Source organism: Aquarana catesbeiana, linkage group LG11 (assembly GCF_042186555.1).
Source record: "Aquarana catesbeiana isolate 2022-GZ linkage group LG11, ASM4218655v1, whole genome shotgun sequence".
Lineage (NCBI taxonomy): Eukaryota > Metazoa > Chordata > Amphibia > Anura > Ranidae > Aquarana > Aquarana catesbeiana.
In genome coordinates this window covers 187,191,534-187,218,969 of record NC_133334.1, presented here as the reverse complement: position 1 = coordinate 187,218,969, position 27,436 = coordinate 187,191,534, and the positions used below count along the sequence as shown (strand labels likewise).

Here is a 27,436-nt window from a genome sequence, read left to right as displayed (position 1 = left end):
TTTCCCTCTCTCTCCCTCCCCCCTTCTCTCTCTCCTCCCCCCCTTCCCCTCTCTCCCTCCTCCCTTCCCCTCTCTCCCTTCCCCCTTCCTCTCCCCTCAGGCCTTCTCTCCCTCCTCTCTCTCTTCCCCTCCTCCCCTCCCGCTTTCTCTCCCCCGATCTTTCCCTCCCTCCCTCTTTCCCTCCCTCCCTCCCTCCTTCCCTCGCTTCCCTCCTTCCTCTCCTCCTTCCCTCCCTCCTTCCCTCCTTCCCTCCCTCCCCTCCTCCCTCCCTCTCTCTTTCCCTCCTCCCTCTCTCTTTCCCTCCCTCCCTCTCCTCTTCCCTCCCTCCCTCCCTCTCTCTTTCCCTCCCTCCCTCTTTCCTCTTTCCTCCCTCCTCTTTCCCTCCCTCCCTCTTTCCCTCTTCCCTCTTTCCCTCCCTCCCTCCCTCTTCCCTCTTTCCCTCTACCCTCCTCCCTCTTTCCCTCTTCCCTCCCTCCCTCTTCCTCCCTTCTCCTCTCTCCTTCCCTCTCACTCTCTCCTTCCCCTATCTTCCTCCCCCCTCTCTTCCTACCTCTCTTCCTCCCCCCATTCCCTCTCCCCCTCTCTCTCTCTTCCTCCATCTCTCTCCCTCTCTCTCCTCCATCTCTCCCCCCCTCTCCCTCTCCTCCATCTCTCTCCCTCTCTCTCCTCCATCTCTCTCCCTCTCTCTCTCCCTCTCTCCCCTCATCTCTCTCCTCCCCCTCTCTCTTGCTTCCTCTCTCTCTCCCTCCTCCCTCCTCTCCCTCTCTTCCCCCTCTCTCTCCACCCTCTCCCTCCCTCTCCCCTCTCTCTCCCTCCCTCTCCCCTCTCTCTCCCTCCCTCTCCCCTCTCTCTCCCTCTCTCTCTCCTTCTCTCTCCCCCTCTCTCTCCCTTCTCCATCTCTCTCCCTCTCTCTCCTTCTCCATCTCTCTCCCTCTCCTTCTCCTCTCACTCTTCCTCTCTCTCCTTCTCCATCTCTCTCCCTCTCTCTCCTTCTCTCTCACTCTTCCTCTCTCTCCTTCTCCATCTCTCTCCCTCTCTCTCTTCTTCTCCATCCCTCTCTCTCTCCCTCTCTCTCTTCCCCTCCCCCTTCCCCTCTCCCTCTCTCCCTCTCTTCCTCCCCCACCCCCCCTCTCTCTCTCTCTCTCTCTCTCTCTCTCTCTCTCTCTCTCTCTCTCTCTCTCCTCCCCTCCATCCCCCTCTCCCTCCATCCCCCTCTCCTCCATCCCCCTCCCCTCTCCCTCCCCTCTCACTCACTCCCCCTATCTTCCTCCCTCTCTCTCTCCTCCCCTATCTTCCTCCCTCTCTCTCAATCCTCTTCCTCTCTCTCCCTCCTTCCCCTCTCTCGCCCTTCACCCCTCTCTCTCTCCCTCCTCCCCCTCTCTCGCCCTTCTCCCCCTCTCTCGCCCTTCTCCCCCTCTCTCTCCCCCCTCTCTCTCTCTCCCCCCCTCTCTCTCTCTCCCCCCTCTCTCCCTCTCTCCCCCTCTCTCCCTCTCTCCCCTCCTTGCTCCCCCTCCCTCCTTCCCTCTCTCCCTCCTTCCCCCCCTCTCTCTCCCTCCTCCCTCTCTATCCCTCTCTCTCCCTCCCTCACCCCCTCTCTCCTTCTCCCCCCTCTCTCCTTCTCCCCCCTCTCACCCTCCCCCTCTCTCCCCTCCCCCTCTATTCCTCCCTCTCCTCCCTCTCCCTCTCCCCCCTCTATTCCTCCCTCTCCCTCCCTCTCCCTCCCTCCCCTTTATCTCTTCCCCTCTCTCACCCCTCCCTACTCTCGCTTTCCTCTCTTCCTCTCTTCCCCCCTCTCTCTTCCTCCCCCCTCTCTCTTCCTCCCCCCTCTCTCTTCCTCCCCCCTTTCTCTTCCTCCCCCCTTTCTCTTCCTCCCCCCTTTCTCTTCCTCCCCCCACTCTCTTCCTCCCTCTCTCTCCCTCCCCCTCTCTCTCCCCCCTTTCTCTCTCCCCTCCCCTCCTCTCTCCCCCTTTCTCTCTCCCTCTCCCTCCCTCCTCCCTCTCTCTCTCTCTCCCCTCCCTCCTCCCTCTCTCTCTCCCCTCCCTCCTCCCTCTCTCTCTCCCCTCCCTCCTCCCTCTCTCTCTCCCTCCCTCCTCCCTCTCTCTCTCCCCTCCCTCCTCCCTCTCTCTCTCCCCTCCCTCCTCCCTCTCTCTCTCCCCTCCCTCCTCCCTCTCTCTCTCCCTCCCTCTCCTCTCTCCCTCTCTCCCCCTGTCCCTCCCTCTCCCCCTCCCTCTCTCTCCACTTCCCCCTCTCTCTCTCTCCCTCTCTCTTTTGGCCAATAGGAGCTAGTCCCTTTTTATTTTTTTATGTATTTATTTTTGTAAAACCTAGGGCTATATTTATAAGACAAATTTGCACAGCATTTCGCCCAGTGAAAGTGCTTATGCATGTGTTCTTTGCAAGTAAAGCAAAAAGCTTATTGTTATTGCTTATGTTATTATTCTATTTTCTGTGCTGGTCAAAAGTTTCTCATTAATTTATACTGAAAAAAAAACTACTTCTGGCCACTATATGGTATTAAAGTGGATGTAAACCCAATGTCATCCTTTCTAAACTACTGCCAATAGGGGTTATCTATAAGGATATATAAGGCTCCTGCATGTATCTTTACCTGTGAAATGTCTCCCCTCTGTCTGTTGAGAGCCGCAAAACTGCAGATTCTGTGGGTGGGTCTGTTGTCTGGAGCTCGGTGGGTGGAGTCGTGATGTCAATAGACTCCCCGCCCACCTCTACACTCCCCTTGTCAATATGCATTTTCTCCTGTGTATATTTCTTACACTGAACTTCTGCTATGATCTCTAACATCCAGTGAAAAGACAGGAAATAACCACATGACTCTCAGCATGCTAAATCATGCTGAGGTGTGGAACAGCCAATCCTTGCAGAGCTGCTGAAGAAAGGAGTGGGGGTGGGAATTAAAAACAATGCATGTCTTAGGTTAGTGCACTAGATATGTAAATCACCTGTCACTCACAGCAAGGGGGAGGATTTGACAAAGTTTTTCTCTGTTTGTCAAGATTTATCTCACTGAACAATAAAAGAGGATTGCTCAGAGCTGGATTAACTCTGTGTTAAGACTGGGCTCAAATGATAGGAAATCTTATGCTCTACATTATGACATAAAAAAAAATTGGGTTTACATCCGCTTACCTGTCCAGGGAGCCTGCAATGTCGGCCCACCGAGGCCGATCCATCCATAGGATTGGGTGCAGGCGCCGCCATTGTAACTAAGGGAACCTGTCATCTTCTGGGACACACGCAGGTCCCAGAAAGCAACGGGGGAGAAGGAGGACTCGCTGCAGAAGAGGACATAACATACTGCGCCGCGGCTGGGCTCGGAGGGAAGTACACTATGTACTTCTAAAAAGGTTAGAAAGAAGAAATATATATATCTCCAGAAACGAGGGGTTAAGACCACCTTGTAAAAGTGGGTGGAACTCCTCTTTTGCTCCATTCATACAGGACATATGTACATTACTATGCAATTTTTATGTAAATACTCCCCTTAGTGTTCAAATCATCTAGGCAGATGTATAACCTATGTGTGTTAAATATTGTTTGCTGTGTGCCTTAATGAATATTGAAATCAAGGTTTTTACAGTGAGTACAACAGAAATCTATTTTTATGTTTATACAGGGAACGGCAGATGCAAAGAGAGCGTTGGCTGTGGCAAAACTTGTGTAAGTTTAAATTGTTAAAACTGTTTAAATTATGATTCTTAAATGTATATTAGTTTTTCATGTAGTATCAGTTTCTAAACAACATAACCTGAAAATTACCTGTAATTATTAATCTTTTAATTTTCTCTGTTGTCCATTGAAGGGGACAAATAGAATGAACACTAGGCGCACGAAAAAACTGTAGGCCTGCCATAGGGGCTTCTAACCTCTTCCTCACGAATTATAACCCAGTTTAGCGTTGTATATTTAGAAAGATCAACTTTCATTCTCAGCTTCTTGAATCACGAGTTTGTGGAATTTTCTTTAATTCCACAAACTCTTGATTCACATCAGAACTTTGTAATCTTGGTTAGTTTTTCCAGTTAACCATCGATCACAGACTTTACTAGTCATGCTACATAGAAGAACTTTACTGAGACCATTCTAAAGTGTCATCCCCTGCAGGAAACCCCTCAACATACTTTGTATTGGGCTCTACTGCATGTGGATATTAGTCGATTTCCTTGCCAGAGCTGTGGCAGAGGCTTCTATAACTTAGTTGGTACAGGCTGTTTGGGCAAAAAACGCATATGCTAGTGTTTTTTGATTAGGGGTTTGAACGTAGCTGCGTTGTTTTCAATGGAGCCATTCACACAGGTGCGTAAACATGAGCTGCTTTCCGTAGATCCGTAGCACTTTACGTGCTTACACATATAAATGCATGTATACGTGTTTCTATGCATGTAAGATAAGTCTAAACATGGGAAATATAAATTGCTATAAAAACAAGTTATGTATACATACATGTCTTTACAAATTTAGACGCATCTACAGTGCCTTGAAAAAGTATTCATACCCCTTGAAATTATCCACATTTTGTCATGTTACAGCCAAAAATGTAAATGTATTTTATTTGGATTTCATGTGATAGACCAGCACAAAGTGGCACATGTGACGGCCCCCCGTACTCAACAGGACTATGTCCGCCGTAAATGCTTCCTTTGTCCAGAACCAGCACTATCCAAGACCCCTTGGCTTACCCAGTCATTAGCCGTAACTGAATGTAGGGTGAAAAACATCAAACTGTTTATTCAAACACAGATATACACTCGGAACAACTCCCCTCTCCCTTTAATTCAGGGTGGGGTAAACTGTCCAATCAGCAGGGAGAGTTGTTGGAGGAATTCTCCCCTCCCCACTCTACCCTGCCCCCAGTCCACATGCCAGGAACACAAATACAAAACATCCATCCCATAATACATTTCTCCTAAGGCAGACAGACACAACAGAACAATGGGACACAACCACACCCCAAACAATCCCAGTAAACAGTCCACAACAGCATGGGAAAACATACAATATATACATATATACAATATTCCAGTGTGGCTGTACAGCGAATTGGATGAGCTGTACTTTGGTGGAGGCACATCAGTATATTTGTTGCACTGTTGATCCGCTCATTGAATTGTTTGCTTGATATCTCTTATTATTTTACATAAATTGTAATTATTCTGCCTTGCATGTACCTCATCAACAATTCATTGGGTCTTTATACCTGTATTTCTAGATTGTTTGAAGGGTAGTTTTATGTTGTCCCCACAAGATGGCGGTAATTAACTCAATGTGTGGCTGAAATTTTGATTGGGTGGATAGCCCTATTTAACAATACCGATCGTTAAAGCACAGTGTCCAGATGAAGTGCTCATCTTGTAGCACGAAACGCGTCGACAAGTGATGCCATAGACGCTGGGGGCACCCCCCTCTCTTGTTCCTGAGCAAGCCCACACCGTTACCAGCACGGTGATATTTTACATGGACATTCTATGACAGAAGCGCTGACGTGGATCCTTGAGCTAGTGCCCTCTACTGGTTGTATACCCGGATCCCGTGCCCCTTAGCGTGAACATCTGACTTCTCTGCCGGAAGCAAGAGACCTGTCTCGACGAGAGTTTGTCTCGCTATACCGGATCCACACATGCTTGATTCATGGAAGGAGACTGTTGGCCGATCCGTACAGCCCAAGGATGGGTAAGAAACCCTACATGGATTGGTTCAATCTTCTGGTGCATGCCTTCAAACTAACCCATTCCATATAGACTTTTGGCTGATTTAGTGCTTTACAAAATACAGCAACGGTATCAAAATTACCAGTATTCATCTGTCTCCAGCATTCAGTGAACTTCATTGGATCAGGCATACCACATATCTAATCATCCAGGAGATCATTATGCTCAATCACACACTGCATGAAAGTATACCGGCTTCATGTCTGTACTGGTAGAACTATCATTGTGACATATCCACTGTCCTAGACAAGCAGCAGCATGAAATCCCATTCGTGTACATTCAAATACATACATGAGACTAATCAAGCCCTGGTCAGGGCACATATATCTCTAGTTACGATTTGGGATATTTCACAGTTTTGCAAACCAAGGTGGACATGTCATTCAGTATCAGGCTTGCTAGCATATTTAGCAGCTTTAGCTCGGGGACCTAGGGGAGGGTTGCTCTACTAGCATCTATTTTTAATTATTCAACGTTGTCTGTTTTACAGTCTGTGGTCATTTTTGTTCTATATTGTCAGTAGATATTGCAGAGGAACGGACCCCACCTGTTTTTTTTTTTTTTTGTTTTTTTATAAATTGTTTTTTATTTATTTTGCTAGAAAATAGTGTACAGGTTTATACATTACAGAGGTATCCATAAAAAAATCTCTTTTACAAAATAGAGTAGAAATTACAATAGCCCAATCGCGCCAACTGATACAGTTGTATATCTTACTTCAAGATTCCCCAACAGAGGAATAAACTTTTGCCAATAGGTATAAAAGGTTAATAACTGTGGGCTACGTAGAGCCCAACTGCCATAGATTTTAGTGCAATAAACAGTGGAGTTACTGCAGTTCACACAACATTCACGCCACGCACACACACACACATCAACACTTTCACACAAAGAAACAAACCTAGTCCAGCCTCATCCTCCTTGCCCCTTCAGTTGTAGTAACCAAAAGGCCAGCCAACCTGAGGCAATGGCCTGTCATAGACACCAAAAAATTGTCCAGGGGAGGCCATCTTCGGTTATGGTTGAGAGAGCGGAGTGTCCTTCCAAAAGGAATCCGCTATATCAAGCCAGGGCTGCCAAATCTTTGTGAATTTTTTTGGGCAGGACCTGCGCTTGTAGACCAATTTAAAAATTGGTATAACTTTATTCAACATACGGTACAATATTTGAACATCTGAAGCAGTTGCAGTCTTCCATTGCATCAAAATTAACTTTCTAGCATAAAACAATATTATACGGACAAGAATACGAGTATGAGTCCTGTGTATACAGTCATTCAACACACCCAATAGTCCAACCTCCGGGGTGCAGGGCACCTGTAATTGTAGTGTGTTTTCAAAAAAAGAATATAGGTCCCTCCAAAAGGCGGGCAGGACAGGGCAGGACCAAAGCATATGCATGTAACGAGCTTCAGAGAAGCCACATCGAATGCAGGAAGCAGCGGATTCATATCCCATATGGGCCAACCTGGCAGGAGTATAATGTAACTGATGTATGAATTTAAATTGTACATATTGGTCATTAGATCCAATAAGGTCAAGGAAGCACACTTCTGAGGCCTCCTCCCATCCCTCCTCTGACAACCCAGGCATTTCTTTTTCCCATTTCCGCTGAGCAATCTGAAAGGATTTGACCCCCGCAGCCTGCAGGCGAGAATAAACAGTCGTGACCAGTTTTCTAATGTCCGGATAAGACATTAGTGCCACCAGAGGTGATTCAGTGGGCTCCAGGGACAGACCAGAAAACTGTGCCCTGACGGCATGGCGTAATAAGAGGTACCTGAAATAAAATTTGTTTGTTACACCACACCTAGCCTTCAGGTCTTCAAATGAGATAAATGCATCATTCAAGTAAATCTGAGAGATATGGGTGAAACCAAGTCCTGTCCACCACTGAGAGTCTGGGTGGCCCATGAGCTCTAGGAAATTAGGATTATGCCATAAAGGAGCCTTGGGGGACACCCCTCCTGGTTTTGTGATTACTTTTTTACCCTCATGCCAGGCTAGCCAACCCACTTCAGTCGGTGAACCCCTAGAGCAGTGTTTGGGCACGGACCTATGTAGTGTATCAATAAGTGAGGTCCTCGGGCCATTAATGGCAGTCAACAGAGCGGTGGAGCAGGAAGAGGAGGCCTCAAGAAACCAGTCATAAACATAAGCAAGCTGTGATGCTATAAAATAGTGACGTAAATTAGGGCAGGCTAACCCACCATCCAGCTTTGCAGCCTGAAGTGAGGCCCTTGCAATTCTCGGGCTCGAACCCTGCCAAAGAAAGGAGGACACAAGTGAATTAATTTTAGTAAAAAGTTTTTTAAATAAAAAGATTGGGGAAGCCCGAAAAACGTAAAGAAATTTGGGTGAGAATATCATTTTAAAAATATTTACGCGTCCAATTAAATTTAGTGGTAATGAGGCCCAGGAGCGTAACCTGGCCTCCATCTGTGATATAATCGGGGTAATATTGAGGGTCTGGAAATTTTATAGGTTATTGTTAATATATATTCCTAGGTATGTATGACATATGGTCAACTTAGATCTGGCTAGATAAGCATAATCCCTTTCGGGGCCTATAGGGAATGCAACAGACTTTTCCCAGCCAACCCTTAGTCCCGAGGCCCTCCCAAACTCCTCCACAACCTCCATCAAAGAGATAAAGGACTGCTCTGAGCCTTCCAAATAGATCAAAGCATCATCCGCATATAGAGAGATCCTCTCCGACAGCTCGTCATAGCAGATGCCTCCCACTGTCACCATCTGCCACACTGCCAGAGGAAGTGGTTCAATGGCTAGTGCGAACAGAAGTGGCGAAAGTGGGCAGCCCTGCCTGGTACCCCTCTGCAAATTAAACGTGTCCGACACATCTTTATTGGTACTTATCCTTGCCTTGGGGTTGGTATAAAGCAACCTGACCCACGCAATAAATTGGACACTAAAACCCATACAATGCATGATTTCCCAAAGAAATGACCAGCTTACAGTATCAAATGCTATCATCACATCTAGTGATAGCACCAGTCCGCTCCTCTTGTCAGTGGCAGCCCTGTGAATATGTAAATAAAGGCGACAAATGTTGTCATATGTACTCTTCCCAGGCATGAACCCTGTCTGGTCCCTGTGGACAAGATGGAGAATAACCTTTTGTAATCTTAGAGCTAAAACCTTCTCTAGTATTTTAACATCACTATTTAGTAACGAGATCGGACGATATGACCCACACAATAGTTTGTCTTTGTCAGGCTTGGGTAGCACTACAATAAGAGCTTCTGTCATGGAGGGAGGAAGTTCGCCCTCCTCCATTGCCCGATTGAAAAGGGGCAGTCATTTCTGCGCCAATTCATCAGCATATGTTTTGTACTATTCTGCTGGCAAATGTCCAACCCAGGAGTTTTATTGGGGGGTAGAGGGCAAATAGCGTCAGTAATCTCATCAATTGTCAGGAGTGTCTAGGATGGAGACGTGGGAGTCCTCCAATACATAAAACTGAAGGGAGTCAAAAATGTTTCCACTTCGTCCGGGGAAGGGGGGTCTGCGTATAAGTTTTGGTAGAAGGACTTAAACGTCTGATTTATGATCAATGGATCCGAGGTAACAGTGCCATCCGGCAATTGAATCTGTGGTATAGTCCTATCTGTATATTCAGTGCGAGAGAGAAAAGCTAACATTTTACTATTTTTCCCACTATACTCATGTAGCCTGGCAGACAAGTATAACTGCTGAGTCCGCGTTGCGTCCACCCTATGGAGATCCAGGGCTTTGTGCACCCCACCAGTACTCCATGAGAGTCCGGGGTGGGGAGTGCAGAGTATTGGGCCCTAGCGGCCTCCAGAGAGGACTCCAAGGAAGGAAGAGCAGCTCTGGAGGACCTCCTATGTTTAGCAATGTTAGAGATTTATGAGCCCCGTACAGACGCCTTGAAGGCATCCCGTGTGGGGCCAAAAGAAGCCGATCCGGCGTTGTCCCCCCAATATAGGGACATGTCACGCCGGACCGGCTCCTCAAATTCGGTAGTGGATATCCAAAGGGGACTGAGCCTCCACAACCGAAAGGAGGGTCTGTGGCCAAGCAGTAATTCCACACACAGGGCGGAGTGGTCAGAAATCGTCTGAGATATGTAATACACTGTCTGGATATATGAGGTCAGGTCAGAAGTCCTGAGGGCATAGTCCAGCCTGGAAAGAGTATGGTAAGACCGGGACTGACAAGAGTATTCCCTGGCCAAAGGGTTTTGTTGTCGCCATAGGTCAATGTATCCAAAGGAGGTACACCACTGACAAAACAGCCTAGATTCGTACTGGATGGGTTTCAGTCTATCCAAGATAGGGTCTATTACAGAGTTAAAATCCCCCACAATAAGGGTGGCTAATGTGGGCAAATCAGATAACCTTGTACATAGATCAGTAAAGAGTGCAGCCGTGACGGGGGGGAGCATACACAACCACCAAAAGTAATGGGGTGGCGTGTATTTTACATTGAAGAAAAATGTACCGCCCGTTAGGGTCTAAAATCACTCTGTCACATGAGAAGGGGAGGCCCTTCCTTATGAGGATGGACACCCCCCTGGCATAATTAGAAAATGTGGAATGATATCCATGCATAACCCAGTGTTTCTTTAAGGCAAGCACTTTTGACCCCATAAGGTGTGTCTCCTGCAGGCACAGTATATGAGGCTTATGTGTCTTGAGGAAGTCAAACATGGAAGCCCTTTTCAATTTTGAATTTAGACCCTGGACATTCCAGGAGACACACTTGACCAAAGACATATTAAATTAGTGAAAGTCAACAAATCAAAGGTGTTGTCACGGCTGCAATCCCAGAGGGAGGAGAATGCAGGACAAAAAACAGACACACACTTACACACCACAATCATCCATGCACACAACATACACATGTTTATCAAAGACACAATGAGAACTGGCAGTAGCATATATTTAACCCCTGCCTTACCCCAAAAACCAGGAGCAGGCTTAGACCCTGAACTGCTAGTAAATACTAGAAACATGGCCAATACAGGCAAATCAGTGACCAAAACTTAAAGAAAGTCAGGGGTCAACCAAATATGCATATAAGTAGCAGCATAGATACCATATTGAGATCATGTCCTCTTGTGAAAACAGGTAACTTGAATCACCTGACACAGGTAAAGGCCCTCCGGCCGGGAAGAAAGAAAAAATAAACTTATTTACAGGAGATTAGACAGCTCAGGTGTCCCGGGTCCGGTCAGACATTCGACCCGGCTGATGCAGAGACTCAAACCAAGAAAGAGCATTTGCTGGGGTTTGGAAAAAGTGCACCTGGCCTTAGTGCACAACTCTCAATGTGGCAGGAAACAGCATAGAGTATTGGATTGTCTTCTCCCTCAACTTCAGCTTAACGTGTTGGTACTTGGCTCTTGAGGCGTGGACCGCCGGAGAGTAATCAGGAAACAGAGACACAGATGCGTTGTTGATCTTTAGGCTCCCCTTTATGTGGGCAGCACACAGAATAGAGTCCCTGTCACGGTAATTGAGAAGACGGATTACCATGGTGCGGATTACCAGGGTTGCCTGCAGGAAGTGGCCTGCCAGGCACTCTTATGTGCACGCTCCAGAAAAAAACAGGGGGATAGGCAGTCTTTACCGAATTCCTGGGTAAACCATCTTTCCAGGAAAGAGACCGGGTTGGAACCCTCAACCCGCTCAGGAAGGCCCACCAGACGCAGGTTATTTCTGCGCAGACGGTTCTCCAAATCGTCTACCTTGTCCTCCAGGTAAAGGATTTTAGTGCCATGCGTTTTTTGGGTAGCTTGGACCGGGCCGACAGCATCTTCCAAGTCGATAACATGGCGCTCAGTCTCAGAGACCCGGTCCCTCATTTTATGCATGTCCTGGTGCATAATTGTTATGTCCAGTTTAAGTTCCTCCACTTTCCCCATACTATCTGAATGGTTTACCTTAATTAGTTTAAGAACATCCAGCAGGGTAGGTTCCGGTTCCGGACCGTCCTCTAGGCCATCATCGATGTGGGGAGGGATGACCGATAGCGCCGGGGGTGCCGAGGTCCCGGGAGAAGGTGGTAGTAAGGGATCAGGCTCCTCATCAAAAAGATCCGGCGTGGATGCCAGGGACGAGTGTGGGATGGTGGAGCGACGGCCATCTTGACCGGAGCATGTGGTAATACTCATCCTAGCCGGGGGCTGTTTCTTTCGTTTTCCCATCCACCAGAATCCCCCAGGAATGTTGCAGAGTCTTCCCCAAGCATACAGGAGAGATTTCAGCCGAGTTTGTGTGGCAGGTGAAGAGATTGTGCAGAGGGATCACAGCTGCTAAGAAAGACTGCTAAGAAAGACGTCCGCTCACATGCTGCATTAGGCCACGCCCCGACCCCACCTGTTTGGTCTTGTACCACATATGTGGGATCTCCAATTTTTAACTCTTATGCAATTTTCCAATAAAGTTCTTTGCAATTGATCTCATTACGTTGTAGCTTCTCCCTCTGTTTGCTATCGGGGGGGCCGCTATGGTCCCTCATTGCCCCTTTTTTTACCTGGCAGTACAGCGAGTCCGACTAGCATAGATCAGACTGGGGTTCTCGATCACCCTATGCCCCTAATGGACACAGGGTGATTTACACATAGGAGGGGCGGGGGGAGCTGGGCAAGGAGTTTCCAGTGCTCTCCAAGGTAAGCTGGGTTCCACAAGCTCCCCCACCCAATGTGACTCCGGTCACAGCACATAATTGATAAGTGGAAAGAAAATGATTAATGGTTTTCAAATTTTTTTTACAAATAATTATGTGAAAAATGTGGCGTGCATTTGTATTCAGCCCCCCTGACTCAATACTTTGTAGAACCACCTTTCGCTGCAATTACAGCTGCATGTCTCTACCAGCTTTGCACATCTAGAGAGTGACATTTTTGCCCATTCTTCTTTGTAAAATATCTCAAGCTCTGTCAGATTGGATGGAGAGCATCTGTGAACAGCAATTTTCAAGTCTTGCCACAGATTATAGGTCTGGACTTTGACTGGGCCATTCTAACACATGAATATGCTTTGATCTACACCATTCCATTGTAGCTCTGCCTGTATGTTTAGGGTTGTTATCCTACTGGAAGGTGAACATCCACACCATTCTCAAGTCTTTTGCAGACTCTATCAGGTTTTCTTCTAAGATTGCCCTGTATTTGGCTCCATCAACTCTGACCAGCTTCCCTGTCCCTGCTGAAGCAGAGCATCCCCACAACATGATGCTGCCACCACCATGTTTAACGGTGGGGATGGTGTGTTCAGGGTGGGGGATGGTGTGTTCAGGGTGATGTGCAGTGTTAGTTTTCTGCCACATGTAGCGTTTTGCTTTTAGGCCAGAAAGTTCCATTCTGGTCTCATCTGACCAGAGCACCTTCTTCCATGTGTTTGTTGTGTCCCCTACATGGCTTCTTGCAATCTGCAAACAGGACTTTGTATGGCTTTCTTTCGACAATGGCTTTCTTCTTGCCACTCTTTGATACATTATACAATTTTTATTCAATTTCCTTTAGATTTATCTTCAACTATGTAGTGCAAGGTCCTGCCTGATTGCATTCAATTTGTGTTTAGGTTTGACCTCTCATTATATGGTTTTGGTAAATCTAAATTAAAGTTTTATTCAAATTGTTTAGTGTGTAGCCATCTTAAGAATGTAAAAAAAATGTACTTGTGACTACGACTATTTCATTATCTAGCCTGGATTCCTCACAACCCTTTTTTTTTTTATTAAGAGAAATATGGGTTTTAACTTTTTTTGTAGATTCATACTTACCTAGGTAGATGCAGCATCAGACCGCATCTGACCCCCATCGGCTCTAACACCGAGAACCAAGAGATCAGACACCACTGATCGTTGTTACAGCTCCCTGAGCATAGAGCTGGTGACTGTCAGTCACCATCTCTCTGCTCTGCCTCCCCCTCGCTAACTGGAGTGCTGGGCTATGGAGCGGACGGGAGCGGCCAGCTCAGGCTCTAAGCGGCTCGCTGAGAGGCTGAGCCGGGTACCAGTCCATTCTCTTGGGTGAATCCTGAGCATATGGTCACGATTTTTCCCGAGCTGTGATGTTAGTGGACTTCGGCTGCTGAAAATGGGTCACAGGGGTGCAGAACGAATGGCACTCCTCTGATCCACAGGAGAAGTACAGCCAAATGAGCTTTAGCTATACTTCTCCTTTAATTCTTTGGTGACATTTGGAAAAACCTGGACAAGTCCTTTCCAGTCCTTAAATGATTTTCTGCTTTATATTTGTTGGCAGAGGGTTTTCTTAAGGAATACTTTTCCTCTGCTATGGCAGACCCCTCAATGTCCTCCTTAAAAACGCTATGACTTTACCTGTGGCAGACCCCCCTTCTTTTAAACCCTTAAACAAGAATTTAATATATTTAAGCTAACAATCCTTTAACCCTTTCGCTGCCAGAGCCGTTTTTTGCACATGTTTAAAAAATCATTTTAGGTCTGAAGATTACACAAAACCCACAAATATTATATATTTTCTGAAAGCAGATAGCCTAGAGAATAAAATAGAGGTAGTTGCAATTTTTTATGTCACACGATATTATCGCAAAGTTCTAGGAAACGCAAAATTTCAGTAAAAAACACACTACGTGAATTTGTAGGGCAAACAAACGCAATAAATTGCCCAAATTTTTGGTAAAATATGAAAGACGAGGTTGCGCCGAGTAAGAAGATACCCAACATGCCAAACCTTAAATTTTTGTGTGGCCGTGAAATGGCGTCAAACTTCAGCACCCTATATTTTCTATAAGTAACGCTTCAAAAGCCCCCTATAAGTATAGTTTAGTGTTACGGAGGAGGTCTGGTGTTAGAATTATTGCTCTCACTCTGGCGTGGGTGGCGATATGTAACATGTATTGCAATCAACGGTTTCATGCGTAGGCCCCCTGGCGCATGCATTTACGTTTGTGTGTGTGTATATGTGGGGGTGAGAGGGCCTCAATTTTTTTTATGGGGGGGATTTAATGTGCTTGGGTGTAACTTTTTATTTTACTTAACTTTTTTTTTTCATCACATAGGGGACTGTTTGTCCCCTATGTGATGATTTTTAGGTGACAGGTACTCTTTGTTGAGATGTGCAGGTTCTAAAAGACCCTGCATGTCTCCCCTATGCTCCACTGAATGTTTTGCAATGCAGATCGCATTGCAAAACATTATTTTCCGGCAAAGCGAGTCCGGGACACAGAGAGCTTGACCCGGAAGTGCCATTAGAGATGTCGCTGTCCAGGTCACAAGAAGAAGGGGAGGAGAGCAGACTTATGTCCGCTCTTCTCATTCCCCTCTACCTGCCATGGAGATATCGGGCCCGCCGATGGGCATGCAGAGCCCAGTAAGCATGGCGAGGTGCGTGGCGGGAACCGCCCGAATGCTCTCACTTGACGGGCAGAAGTCTGCCTGTCAGTTTCACACGCAATCCCGGTGACTGCAGCCATCAGATTGAGTGTCACCCCCCCCCCCCCCGCCTGGCGGCAAAGGGTTAATGTTCAAGGATGCCTGCTTCAGTTTCCTTTTTTTTTTAATCTGGTGATTGAGCTGGCCAGTAACACACTTCCTGACTTAGGGTGGCTCTGTTCTGTGGAGGAGCAATTGAACCACTCTTGGACAGCAACGTTGTCAGCCTGTGAAGAGGGTAGATGCACTGACAAATTTACAGTGCCTTGCAAAAGTATTTACCCCCTTGGGATTTTTCGTGTTTTGTTGCCTCACAACCTGGAATTAACCTGGATTGTTTGAGGATTTGCATCATTTAATTTACAGAACATGCCCACAACTTTGAAGATTTTTTTTTTCTTTTATTGTGAAGCAAACAACAAATAGGACAAAATAACAGAAAAAGTCAATGTGCATAACTATTCACGCCCCTAAAGTCAATACTTTGTAGAGCCACCTTTTGCAGCTATCACAGCTCCAAGTCGCTTTGGATAAGCTTGCCACATCTTACCACTGGGATTTTTGCCCATTCCTCCTTGCAAAACTGCTCCAGCTCCTCCAAGCTGGATGGTTTGCACTTGTGAACAGCAATCTTTAAGTCCGACCACAGATTTTCTATTGGATTGAGGTCTGGGCTTTGACTAGGCCATTCCAACACATTTACATGTTTCCCCTTAAACCACTCAAGTGTTGCTTTAGCAGTGTGTTTGGGGTCATTGTCCTGCTGGAAGGTGGACCTCTGTCCTAGCTTCAAATCACACACAGAGTGATACAGGTTTCTTAATCGTACATCACGGGACACAGAGCCATAATAATTGCTATGTGGGTTATAAGCCACCTTCAGGTGATGGACACTGGCACACCCTAAGACAGGAAGTCCAATCTTAACCCACTACTGGGAGTACCTCAGTTTTTTTCAGCCAGTGTCTAAGGTGTTGGTCACGAGTAAAGATGTGCTGTGCTGAGCTCCACTGGAGCAATCCTTGCTGGGGCTAGCTATGCTGCTGGATCTATTCAAAGTGTCTTTTTAGGCCGAATTGAATGGTACCTGGGCCTCGTGGCAGAAGAAAAGAGGTTTAGCCCGTAACGCTTCTCTTTCTAGAGAGCTGGACCCCGGGATCCAGTGCTTTTGGTTTTTTCAGCCATAAGTTTTTTCTGGCCGGGTGCTATTACGGGTCCAGGAGTGCGGATCCCCCGATAAAAAGGGGCCCCAGTTCCTGAAGGTTTTTTAAACGGAGCCCATTGTGAGGGGTGAAGATTGGGTCTGTTGCTTTTACCACAGAATTGCCTGCGGCGGGAAAGGTAAGCGGAGATTTCTAAGGAATTTTAAAGTTTCTTATGAATTGTCTCCTTTAAAAAGTAAATGTTGTCATGCCTAAAAGTCACCACTGGGGGCTGTATAGAGCACATACCTTGTCATGCTTTCTCAGATCATGCTGTGTCAGCAGAAGCTGCAGCTTCTTCCGGCTAGCAGTCACAGGACTCCGGTAAGATGTTGGGGAGGGGGATTTTTTTCTAAAAACACCCGCCACCCAGACAAAAGCTCTCCCGCTCTCTCTTAATAGAGGGAGAAGCCAGAACGATCGGCAGATGCAGCTCCGTTCTCCACCGCCTCTGTATGGCGGTTTGTCACAGCCCTCCTCCTCGCCGCCCTCCCCTCACGCACACGCCGTTCCCTTTCAATCGGAGGCCCATTCTTTGCTGACTGCAGCTGTCGGAGAGACAACAAAAACTAAAAAGGGGCATGTAAGTGATGACACGGGCATTCCTTTGGCACATTTACTGAAGCATCAGGCTGAGCGTTAATAGAAGCGACAGTTACTGGACTATTTGCTCAAGCAGTGAATGCGATTTCTTCTGGTAGTACCTCTGCATTTGTGCATGGGACCATCCTTTGTCTCAAAAAAATTGATCTTAGTGGTACTCATGCAGGAGCAGGCATTTGTGAGTCTATTTAAACCTTTTCACAGTACCAAAACCAAATGGGTATGTCAGACCCATTCTAGATCTCAAAGATCTAAGCCAGTTCCTGAATATCCGATCTTTTCGCATAGAGTCAATCCGATCAGTGGTCCCCGGCCTACAAGGTGGAGAACTTCTGGCGTCAATAGACATCAGGGATGCATACCTCCATGTACCTATATTTCCAGCTCACCAGAAATATCTACGTTTTGAGGTGGAAAATCTTCATTTTCAGTTTGTTTCTCTGACTTTCGATCTAGCTACTGCACCTCCAGTATTTACGAAGGTCCTGGCCCCTCCTGTAGCTGGATTAAGGGTCTAAGCTATAACAATTATAGCTTAACTAGACAATCTGCTCTTGGTAGACCAGTCGGTAGCCCGCTTAGACCAAAGTATGATCCACAGTCAACTACCTGGAATACCTAGGTTGGATTCTCAACCTAGAGAAATCCTCCTTAAAAAAAACTATCAAGGAGATTAGAATACCTGGGTCTGATTATTGATACAGCCCAGAAAAGGGTATTCTTGCCCCAAGTAAAGATCAGGACCATAAAGGAACTGATTCAGTTCCTTTATAGAATCCTTATATTCGACTTTGCATGAGGTTGTTGAGAAAGCTGGTGGCTTCATTCAAGGCCGTTCCTTATGCTCAGTTTCATTTGAGTCTGCTGCAAAACAGTATCCTATCGGCTTAGAACAAGAAAATCCAAGCTCTAGATTTCCCAATGTATCTATCTCTAGGGTGCGCCGAAGCCTCAGTTGGTGGTTGATAACCAAGAATCTGCAGAAGGAAAAACTTTTCTACCAGTTACCTGAAATACGGTAACAGTGACCTTGCCCATCAACATTTTAGAGATCCAGGCACCGTGCTTGGCCCTGAGGGCCTGGATGTTCAGGTTATGGAATTTTCCTGTCAGGATCCAATTCGACATTGCCACAGCAGTGGCCTATATCGATCACCAAGGGGGGCACGAGAAGTCGTGCGGCTCAGAGAGAGGTGAATCATATCCTAACTTGGGCAGAAAACAATGTACCTTGCCTATTGGCAGTCTTCATTCCTGGAATAGAAAATTGGTAGGCGGACTACTTGAATCGCCAGCAGTTGTTTCCCGGAGAATGTTCCCTTCACCCTGATATCTTCCTGGCAATGCGCCGAAAATGGGGGATCCCAGACGTAGATCTGTTTGCGTCCAGGTTCAACAAGAGAATCGACAACTTTGTGTAAAGAACAAGGGATCCGCTAGCATGCGGAACAGATGCCTTAGTATTCCCGGGGAATCAGTTCTCACTGATTTTATGCATTTCCTCCTATTCTGCTGCTTCCATGACTGCTTTGCAGGATCAAGCAGGAAGGAAAATCTGTGATTCTTGTGGCCCTGGCATGGCCCAGAAGATCTTGGTATGCAGAGATCATAAAGATGGCAGTAGGGGACTCGTGGACCCTACCACCACGTCCAGACCTTCTCTCGCAAAGTCCGGTATTCCATCTTACCTTACAAACGCTAAATGTAACGGTTTGGCTATTGAGACCCACATTCTGAAGAAGCGTAGGCTGTCAGATCCAGTGGTATTCACCTTGGTTAATGCAGAGAAGCTGGCTTCCAGAATCATAGATTATAGAGTCTGGAAAGCATATGTCTCCTGGTGTGAATCCAGGGGTTGGCACCCCAGGAAGTATGTCATAGGTAGAATTGACTTCTGTAGATGGAGTTAGAAATTAAGCTGGCCTTGCGTACTATCAAAGGCCAGGTTTCGGCCTTATCGGTATTATTTTAACAACCACTTGCTTCGTATTCTTTGGTTCGTAGCTTATTCAGGGGGTAACGCAGCTTAATCCTCCGGTTAAGTCACCCCTGAACCCTTGGGACTTGAATTGAGTTCTGTGGGCATTGCTAAAACAGCCTTTTTGAGCCGATACAGCAAATTTGTCAAGGAAACTAATTTTCTGGTAGCCATATCTTCTGCAACAAGGGTATCAGAGTTGGTTGCTCTTTCTTGTAAAAGAGCCATATTTGATTTTTCACAAGGATAAGGTAGTATTGCGTCCTCATCCTAACTTTCTACCGAAGGTAGTGTCTAGTTTTTATCCAAACCAGGATATTGTTCTACCTTCATTTTTCCCGGAACCCTGTTCTACAGAAGGGAAATTACTACATTCTCTTGATGTGGTGAGAGCACTCAAGATCTACTTGAAGGCGACTGCTCAGATTCGAAAAATGGATGTTTTGTTGTGTTGGCTGAAGGTCCTAGAAAAAGGACAGACAGCATCAAAGTCTACTATTTCTAAATGGATTCAGCAAGTAACTGTTCAGGCTTTTGGTTTAACGAGGAGTATTCCACCCTCAAACCAAAGCGCACTCCACTAGGACTGTTAGTGCTTCGTGGGAGTACATCACCAAGCTTCCATGGTTCAAATCTGCAAGGCCTCAACTTGGTCTTCAGTCCATACATTTACCAGATTTTATCAGTTGAATGTAAAAAGGCATGAGGATATCGCCTTTGGGCGTAGTGTGCTGCAGGCAGCAGTATAAGTCCTCTAGTCTCATGTTGCCCTAATTCTGTTGTGTCTCCCTCCCCTCAGTTGGCATTGCTCTGGGACATCCCACATAGTAATTACTATGGCTCTGTGTCCCGTGATGTATGATTAAGATAATAGGATTTTTATAACAGCTTACCTGTAAAATCCTTTTCTTTGAAGTAAATCACAGGACACAGAGGTCCTTCCCCACTTTCTGGTATACACATGTATTGCTTTGCTACAAAAACTGAGGTACTCCGCGTAGTGGGAGGGGTTATATAGGGAGTGGACTTCCTGTCTTAGTGTCCATCACCTGAAGGTGGCCTATAACCCACATAGTAATTACTATGGCTCTGTGTCCCGTGATGTACTTCAACGAATAGGATTTTACAGGTAAGCTGTTATAAAAATCCTATTTTTGCTCAAAAATATCCCTGTATTTAACACCATCCATCTTTCCCTCAACTCAGACCAGTTTCCCAGTCTTGACTGCTGAAAAACATCCCCACGGCATGATGCTGCCACCACCATGTTTCACTGTGGGGATGGTGTTCTTTGGGTGATGTGATGTGTTGGGTTTGTGCCAGACATTTTCTTTGATGGCCAAAAAGTTCAATTTTAGTTTTATCAGACCAGATCACCTTCCTCCATACATTTTGGGAGTCTCCCAAATGCCTTTTCACAAACTTGCCATTTTGTTTTTTGCTGAAAGTAATGGCTTTCTTCTGGCCACTCTGCCATAAAGCCCAACTGTATGGAGCGTACGGCTTATTGTCGTCCTATGTACAGATACTCCAGTCTCTGCTGTGGAACTCTGCAGCTCCTCCAGGGTTACCTTAGGTCTCTGAGCTGCCTCTCTGTTTAATGCCCTCCTTGCCCAGTCCGTGATTTGGTGTGCGGCCGTCTCTTGGCAGGTTTGCTGTTGTGCCATGTTCTTTCCATTTGGTTGTTATAGATTTGATGGTGCTCCTAGGGATCATCAAAGATTTGAATATTTTTTTATAACCTAAGACTGACTTGTACTTCTCAACAACATTGTCCCTTACTTGTTTGTTGAGTTCCTTGGTCATCATGGCAGTGTTTGGTTAGTGGTGCCTCTTGCTTAGGCATTGCAGTCTCTGGGGCCTTTCAAAAAGGTGTGTACATGTAATGACAGATCATGTGACACTTAGATTTCACACAGGAGGACATCATTTCACTAATTATGTGACATCTGAAGGTAATTGGTTGCACCAGAGCTTTTTATGGGCTTCATAACAAAGAGGGTGAATACATACGCACATGCCAATTATCAGTTTTTTTATTTCTGAAAAATAGTTTATTATTAATAGTATATTTCTCTAATTTTACTTCACCAACTTAGACTATTGTGTTCTGATCCATCACATATAATTCAGATTAAAAAAACATTAAACTAAAGGCTGTAATGTAACAAAATAGGTAAAAAGCCAAGGTGGGTGAATACTTTTGAAGGCACTGTAGATGGACTCTAGCTAACACTTTTTAGGCAGTCGCGGCAATATTTAGTTTTTTCTTTATGGGATAAAGATTTTAAATACGGTAATAACTCCAAAGACATGCTGATAGGTTAATTGGCTTCTGTCTAAATTGGCCCTAGTATATGAATGTGAGTTAGGGACCTTAGATTGTAAGCGCCTTGAGGGTAGGGACCGATGTGAATGTACAATGTATATGTAAAGCGATGCGTAAATTGACAGCGCTATATAAGTACCAATAATAATAATAAAAGCCAACCATTGTATGTACCCCTCTCAGTGTTAAATGGTTTGTCTCAACCCTCTACCTGCCACCTTTTCTGGACAGCTTGGTCTGTTAGGAAGTTGAAAAAAAATTGGCTTAGTGTCCGGATTGCTGGTGAAAATAAAGGTAAAAAAGAAATCTAATGCAGCGACCGCATTTGAAAGTTGGTAAGCTGCAATGTATTAAACTATCTTTATCTTACAGTACAGGCACGGCCGGTGCTAGACTATTTTGCGCCCTAGGCAAAACTAGCTACTTATACCCCCCATGATGATACTATTCTATTAAAAAAGCATATGATTTGCAGTCCAATTACTGATACATTTCCTAACATATCGTCAAATGCAGGGATGCTTTCTCACCTTCTTGCCAAAGTTAGCTCCGTGTGGAGACTGACCGGGGAGGTGGGAGGAAGTAATGTTGCGGCACCTAATTGATTGCATACCTCTTCTTCAAGGATTGGCTGAAGATTGCAGTAGATGGCTTAGTCTCCAGCTAACAAAATCCAATCCTGCAGCAGTATACGGAACGTCAGCACAGTGTGTGGTGAAGCCATCGGAGTGTTAAGAAGGGCCGTAGATATTTGTTTTTCCTGGGGGGGTCAGCTCTCAAACTGCAAGATGATGCCTCTTGCACTGCTCAGTAAGTTTGGCTATGGGGGTGTGTTCTGAAAGCAGTGGGCCTGTTTTCAAAATTATAAGTCTCCTGGCTGTGAAAAAAAGAGCTGCTTGCATTAATATTGGGTGTGGTTCTTATTGTGCAGAATATTGGCCGTGGCATAAAGGGACACAGATTTCAGGAGTCAGTAGTAAAAGATGCATAGTTCAGGAGTCCGTAGTAAGTGGGGCAGATTTTAGGGGTCAGTAGTAAGTGGGGGGGTTGGACACTTTTGAGAATAGTTATGGTTAGGCAGGAATATCACTTTAATAACAAATGTAAGAAGATACCAACCACATAGGGAGTGCATTTTTTCATTGGTCATCAGACTAATACACTTCCAGCATAAAAGCAGGGCAGAATGAGGCATGTGTAAGGTACTTTGACTGGGGAGGAAGGTGTAGGTGAGAGGTGGAATGAGGGGGAGGTGGGTTGGAGTTGCTATAACCTGTGGGGGTTAGGTGGGTGACAGGCAGGGGCAGTGATTAGGAAGGGATGGAGGGAGGTGCTATACCTGGAAGAGGGAAAGTGTAGTGGTATGTGAGGCGGTATGGGTGGGTGAGGCAGTAGGTGAGGTGGTGGGAAGACAGTTTTGCAGGTACCAGCAGCAGGATATTCAGCTCATCTGAGTCCCTCTGTGCCGCTGGTCAGCCTGAAACATCCCTGCAGAGCCCACCCTGTGTCCCAGTTTACGGCCTCCAGTCCGGCCTTCACTCCCTGGCAGGGTAGGTCCCCAGACTTCCCCCACCTCCGTTTTTGCCCTCTTCTCTCTCTGAGTGTCGGGGCCTGGGAGCAGGGCAAGCATGTGATTGGTTGCTAGGACTACTGATGTCTTAGCAACCAATCACATGCGTGCCCCGCCCCCAGGCCTAGACTTGCAGAGAAGGAGGAGGGCAAGAACAGAGGAGGGGAAGTCTAGGGACCACACTGCCACTCAGCCTATATTCTCTTACAGATCTGATTGCTGAGGCTGAGTGGCACAGCTCCATACTGCAGCAGGTACTAACTGGCAATTTGGGCAGGGTGCTTAGGGTGGGGGCTCAGACCCCGCCCTAACCCTCACTCCCTTATCTACATCCCTGTGGCAGAGAGTAGGGAAACCAGCAGCCGTGGCTGCGCCATGGGCAGGTCCTGAGTACAGGAAGCAAGTTTGAGACCCAGGCTGGTATGGTCAGGTGATTGGGCACCAGAAAAGCTTTTGAGAACATGACCTCTGGGCCCCCTTATAATCCTACCTCTGTGCGTGAATCCTCAGGTTTTTTTTTTTTTTTTGGGGCTAGTGTTCGAAGGTGGTGGACTACACACTCTTAGCTTAACTAGTTTAATCATCTTCTTTAATAAATTTTTCATGGTCTGCTGGTACAGAATAGAAAAGGTACAAGCAAATCAATAAAACTTTGAAGCTGTGCAGGACCCCACACCATGGGGGCAGTCTTTAATGTGTCTTTGGGAACCGGATTTGGTGCTCTCCATAACTTTTGGTGAAACTCGATGAGTTAGCCGCAGGGTGCTATAAGGGTCCAGGGCCATGGTCCATTTAAATGGTAACATCACAGGTAAAGCCTGTGATGGTAAAGGGAGCAGTGACATGAACAGTTAACACAGGGACGTTAAGGTAGCCTCAAAGCAAATATACGCTATACTCATACTCCTATACTCCACTACTCGCTTTACACGGTTTATGTATTTCCTGAATAGTGTGCATTTATACGTTTAAAAATATATATGAGTTCGACTCGAACATTGCGTGTTCGTTCTAAAATTAACCAAAAATATGGGGCATTTGAAATTCGAGAGCCGGGGAACGCCCCATAATGCACTGCAAGCTCGTAGTGCATTGCTGTATGATGATTGTCTTTGGCCAGTCACAGCGCGCTCTGCTGAGAGAGCCATAATTGACTAAAGGCAGGGTGCCTTTGGCCAATCATGGCTCAGGCTCAAGTCGACGCCCCACAATATATGACTGCTGCTTACACGGCAGCTGTATAGTGTAATGAATGAAGAGAGATTAGGCAGCTTAGTTTGTGGCGTGCGGGCAGTGTATTTGAGAATATATATATATATATATATATATATATATATATATATATATATATATATATATATATATATATATATATTCAGCCTACTATATACTCTGCATTTAGTGTAGATTAGATATTCAGTGCAGAATCTATATTCAGGCAGTGTAGGGAGGGGGGGGACGTGCCAGGCCACATGCCCTCAACATTAATGTTCATTTAGTCTTCCGCTTGTGCTCGTCTGCCGCCCTCCCTGTCCTCGGCTTGTTTCCCAAATCCTCTTCTGTCTCCTGCTATCTGTACTCCTCATACATGAGTGGTCTCTGTATCATCAGCTGGGCATACCTGGGGGCTGCGACCTTGCTCCAGCTTTCTGCAAGTCCATCCCCACCATCAGGGGCCCTGGTGAAGAAGCAGGCTGGGGCTTAGACTCCGTACCCTGAGGGGTATCCCGGGTTGGCATTCTACAAGGGCTCACTATCACTACAACCTGACAGTTCGCTCAGGCCATGAGCTCCCCTGAGTCACCACAGCCTTTACCTAAACATCTTCAGTGTTTGGTGCAGAGTTGACGTCCAGCAGGTCTATCAAGGGTGGATCATGCAATGCTTACAGAAATTTTCCTCCCATTTGGAGCATTTGCAAGTTGCAACCACTCCTTCTCCTTCCATTCCTACTCCTGCTCTGGTTTCTGCTGTTTTGGATTCCATTGTTCCTCTTGTGCCTGACAGTCTCACAGAACTCCGCTGCCTCCGCCACCTTGCTTTTCTGGTTATCCAAAAGCTTGCCGGGGGTTCATCAATCGGTTTTCAATTCAATTCCATCTAGTGGCCCACCATTTTCCCACTGACTGCTCTAAAGTGGCATATGTCATATCACTTCGCAGCAGAATCCACTGTCATCCTGTCATCTGGGTGGTTGTGGACAGGTTTTTCAAAATGTGTCCCTTAACTCCATTTTTGTGACTACCTTCAGCTGTCACCCTGGCTTCAATCTTCATAAAGGAAATCTTGCGTCTTCATGGTATGCCCTCGCACATTGTCTCTGATGGAGGAGTTCAATTTACAGCTCGCTTATGGAGAGCTCTGGCCATATCCTTTGGAATCAAGTTGGACTTCCCCTCGACCTTTCACTCGCACTAAAATGGGCAAACTGAGAGGGTGTAAGGGCTTACCTCGGTTGAAGTCCATAATGCAGAGATGTATGCTCACCCTTGCAAATACACACAGCCCATGGTAACTAGGTAAAAGGCTACCTGGGGTGTGAATCTGTGCACGGGGGCTTGACAGGGAATTTACCAAAGGATTGTCAAGGTGAAGCCGTAGTCAGGGATTTCAGATGTCAGAGTTAACGATGAACAGGGTAGGAAGCCGGGGTCAGTCTTGGAACACCGAAACATAAAAATAAGAACACAGGAAAACAGGAACCTTTGCTAATACAAGAGACAATGAACTGACCCAGCCCTCAGGGTGAGGCAGTGTTTTATACCCAGCTGATTGAAAAAAAACTGCCTCAGCTGAACCAGGAGTGACTGGTGCTAATTGCAAAGCAAGATCCATAGTATAGCTCCCCAGTGCTGCATGCAGGACAAGGCATAGCTGGAAACCAAGCTGAATAATGAGCTGAGGTGTGGCTCAGAGGCAATACAGCAGGATCAGTAAACAGAAAGCCATGGACTCAATACCTCCTTGAGTCACCTGGGATGTGTCCACGCCTGGCCTTTTTGCATGGCACGGTATGAACCATGACAGAGGGTCAACCAGAATGTTAAATGGTACCATCAGGATGATTGGGTAGACCTACCTTGGGCTGAGTTTGCCCTCAATAACCACGATAATGCCAGCACTGTTGAATCTCACATTTTCATGGTTACATTTCCCATTACCATCTCTGCTGTGGTGCCAGTGGCTCATTGGCTCGGTGATCCTTCAGTTTTCTCTGGCAAATGTTTTCAAGAAGTTACATTTGGCAGCTTCTAACTGCAAAGTAGCTGCCGATCGTCATCGCCATGTGAGTCCCAAATTTCTACAATCTCAGAGTACCCTTGATGAAATGAAATTTGCTCCTTGTTTCACTGGTCCCTTGACTATCTCCCTTCACATTATAGGATCCCTAATTTTTTCCATGTTTCTCTCCTGAGAATCAATAGGTTTTTCCATAGGTTTTCGCTTCCTCTTTGTCATCCTTCTCCAGTGGTCAATACCACGAATCAGTATGAAGTCAAGCAAATCTTGGGGGGGGTGGGGGGGGCGAGGGGGGGGATCAGATGGTAGCAGTGCCAATACTCTGCAATGCCCTGACAATACTTGCCAATATTCACCAATGCTCACCAATACCCTGCCAATACTCTGCCAATACTCTGCCAATACCCTGCTAATATATTATTACAGTGGGAGAGATTGCGGATATTATAGTGGGGGAGATGACGTGGATATTACAGTGGGGGAGATGGGAGATTGCGGATATTACAGTGGGGGAGATGACGTGGATATTACAGTGGGGGAAATTTTTTTTTGTTGGTCCAAAAATGATCCGAACCGTGACTCCTGATCCGAAGAACGATCCGAACCTTGAGTTTTTTGATCCGTTGCACCCCTACTTCTCTGTTAACCTATGGGCATTGCCTGCTCTACTGTGGATTTATATCCCTTTCCCTTTCTATCACTACCTGGGTTACTTCTCTGTCTGCTTCCCTATACAGTTGTGTTCAAAATAAGTGCAACTTTACTAACCAGATCAATCACGGTTTTTGGTATAAATTATATTTCTACATGGCAAATAATGTACTAGTAGGTGTAGTAGAGTAATAGAAACCCAACAGTCATGACATGCATGCTGCTGATTCTGTATAATTGAATCATTAATTGAAAGGGGCGTGTTCAAAATAATAGCAGTATGGAGTTCAATTAGTGAAATCTTTCAGTCTGTGAAAAAACAGATGACCCTTATTTAAGGACTGGGGCAGCAGATGTACATGCCAGTGCTCGGCTGGTTGACATTCAATGGGAATTCAACCTGCTCATCAACAACTCATTTGTGACATGCCCACCAACCGCCTCATTTGTGACATGCCCACCAGGTGGAACTCAACATTGGCAATGATGCAGTGGCTGCAAATGCAGTAGAGGGCCATCAATGAGAACCTGTGTGAGTATGGCACAAAGACAGGCTCAGGGGAGCTTGGCTTTTTTTTGCCATACCAGTGGATACTGATAAAGGATGCATGGGCTGTCCTGTCACCATTTGAGAAGGCCACAAGGATGGTGAGCCACAACAATGCATGCATCAGTGACACTGTCCCTATAGTCTTAATGCTGGAGCACATGCTTCCAGGAAAAATGGAC

At 46.1% G+C, this 27,436-nt stretch overlaps 1 protein-coding gene across 13 annotated transcripts in view; it reads left to right on the top strand.

The window, feature by feature from the left end:
• The window catches only part of DUS2 (dihydrouridine synthase 2), a 1,383,726-nt gene that overhangs the window by 385,169 nt on the left and 971,121 nt on the right, over positions 1-27,436 (top strand). For all 13 annotated transcript variants that reach the window (XM_073605117.1, XM_073605118.1, XM_073605124.1 and 10 more), the window contains one exon: positions 3,635-3,678. In XM_073605117.1, coding sequence (XP_073461218.1) covers positions 3,635-3,678 — 44 coding nt within the window. The remainder of the gene's footprint in view (positions 1-3,634; positions 3,679-27,436) is intronic.